Source organism: Austrofundulus limnaeus, unplaced genomic scaffold, assembly GCF_001266775.1.
Source record: "Austrofundulus limnaeus strain Quisiro unplaced genomic scaffold, Austrofundulus_limnaeus-1.0 Scaffold210, whole genome shotgun sequence".
Classification (NCBI taxonomy): Eukaryota; Metazoa; Chordata; class Actinopteri; order Cyprinodontiformes; family Rivulidae; genus Austrofundulus; species Austrofundulus limnaeus.
This window is the reverse complement of record NW_013952612.1, coordinates 274043-276586: the sequence shown is the minus strand read 5'-3', so window position 1 is coordinate 276586 and position 2544 is coordinate 274043. Positions and strand designations below refer to the sequence as shown.

The 2544-nt window shown below is 35.4% G+C and overlaps 1 protein-coding gene across 1 annotated transcript; it reads right to left on the bottom strand.

The window, feature by feature from the left end:
* Nucleotides 1–1062: 1062 nt before the first annotated feature.
* LOC106525069 (olfactory receptor 51B2-like) lies at nucleotides 1063–2330 on the bottom strand. The gene is made up of 2 exons (XM_014019180.1): nucleotides 2017–2330; nucleotides 1063–1908 (listed from the first exon to the last, which is right to left on the bottom strand). Exons 1-2 carry the CDS (start codon nucleotides 2170–2172, stop codon nucleotides 1063–1065), a joined length of 1002 nt encoding a protein of 333 aa, XP_013874634.1. The 5' UTR covers nucleotides 2173–2330.
* Nucleotides 2331–2544: the final 214 nt, after the last annotated feature.

The window sequence follows — 2544 nt, the reverse complement described above, 5'->3', positions numbered from 1 at the left end:
TATATATATAGGTTGCTATATTAGACTCACAGAATATGATGGCTGTTGCCATGTTTTGCAGCCATAGTTTAATTTATAGAGTAAATATATAACCCAAATTGTTTCTGGTGACTGTTTTCATCCAACACCTGCAGTCCGCTAAATCTCCCCCTCATTAAAAGCCTAGATGTAACATGCACAGTCCTCCACTGGTAAGAAAAAAGAATTTCCATTTTGTGTCAAATACAACTTAAACTTTAAGCATCAGCATATTAAAAAACAAATCTTTTTATGCTTTAATTTAACCTATTTAATTTGAATTTTGGTAAGCATTTCCAGTTTCACTGAGAGGTTTGGCTCATTTCCTCTCACGCCACCAAACAGAGATTTTCTTAAATGTTTTTTGTCGTGTAGCTCATAAAAATTGTGACTGACAAACCTGGCGAGAATCTGGATGATGTACCAAACAAAGAGGAGATGAATGTGTAGGAAACTAACATAACAGTGAATTTCTTAACATTGGGGCTATGTTAGCATACATAAGAGGAGCTGAAAACCATGAAGCAGGATCATGTTTATGAATCTGGCCCCAGTACAAAATAAAATCACCATTTGCAGTGGTGGGCAGCACTAATCTAAAAATTTGTTCCGCTAACCCTGAAACACTAACTCAAATATTTAGGTCCCCTAATCCTAAAGCACTAATGCACTGAAAGTTTTAGCAAAAGCTAATTCTAAAGCACTAAAAACCCAGCACTAATCAGGAAATTAGTTCCCCTGTTAATGCTTTAGTGCTTTAGGGGAACTGCCCACCTCGGACCATTTGGTATCCTATAGAAATGTTGATCTGGTAAATGGCTACATTTTTATAAAACATTACTGTCTCTAATTATTGTTTTGACTGGACTTCCACGTGTAAGAGTCATATAAAGTACGTGAACAAAACCCACAATGATAAAGGTCTTAGATGAGCTTGAGTTAGTTGAGGAGAAAAAAATATAATACAACTTTATGCAGTTATTAAAAAATGTTTTAAACAAACTTTAATCAAAGCATCTGTTTAAAATTAAACAAAATCAGGGCCTATATGTTACTCATATCCTTGTAATTTGACTTCTGGAAAGCATGAATTTTATTGAGAGCAGCAGTTTTGTTTCCAGTTTTCATACCACAAAACAGATATTTTCTTAAATGCTGTTTAAAAACAGTGTCTCTTAGTCCGTATACAATGGGACTGACAAACCTGGGAAGAATATGAATGAGGATGTACCAAACAAAGACGATGTGAACATAATGTGTTGGGAACAGATATACTGATGAGTTTTTAAACATGTGGTARACATATGTCAGCATACATAAGAGGAGCTGAAAGCCATGAAGCAGGATGGTGTTTCTGGCCTTTTTTGCTTTTCCATCAGATGAATTAGCTGCTTTAGCAACAAAGAAGATCTTGCAGTAGGTAAAAAAGAGAGTGAGCCAAACTCCTGTTAAATAAACTATATATGAAACTTCCCTCTTTTGTGTACTTACTGGGTGTCGGAAGAAAGTATCCCTGTCACATAAAATAGAGGAAAAGAATAGCCATTGTGGRTCTGTAGCCAGAGTTAGAAAGACATCAGGCATGAATGACAATACACTCAAAATCCAAATACAAACATTCAGAATATAAGTTCGTCTGACGGTGCAGAGCTCAGCGTGTCTCAGAGGGAAGCACACAGCGATGTAGCACTCCACAGCCATTGTAGCTAAAATTAAAGGAGTGTTGTGGGTGGTGAAAAGTGCAAAAACAAGAAGGAAGCAACAGAGTGAAGCATTAATTTTATAGAAGACGTAACTGATGAGAAACAGGCTGACTGCAYTTGTGAGCTGGATCATATCGTTCACCACCAGATGGATGAACAGGATGTAACGAGGATTCATGTAAAACACCTGAAAAAGAGTTATTTTCTGTTTATTATTTTATTTTATTTTGATAGTTCTAAGCATTAGTTTAACTTCACAGATCATTCAGAAACAGTTAAACACACTAAAGCAGACCTGGTGTTTTCTGAAGGTGTGGATCAGTGTGCCGTTAATGTAGTTGATGATGAGGCCGAGGGTGACGACGATCACATTTTTCACTGCAGCTGAGGTAGAGGTGTCTCGATTACTCAGACTGCTGGACACACTGAAGTTATAGGAAGAGGAGTTCATGGAGCTGATGGGGTTTGTTTTTTGAATAAGAGGGAAAAAAATCTGTTTTAAGTTTTAATCTTCAAGTTTCTTTGCATCTTTAAACTAAAGTCAAGACAAAATGCAATGAATAATAAAAGTTGTGGAAACTTTGTGTTTTATGATTAATCCCCACTGTAGTTCTAACTAATACTTTCTATCAAACATTAGAGCCATGTTATAGCATTAACAAGAAAAGTATAGTTTCTTTTTATTTCTCAAATTATTCAGTTCTTTAACAACTTTAAATGAGGAAAACATTTGTAAGGAATGAGTGATAACCTTTCAAACATGTATAATGAATGTATTTTTGAAAATAGATTATAGCATCATGTAGTCTTAGAACATGTATGC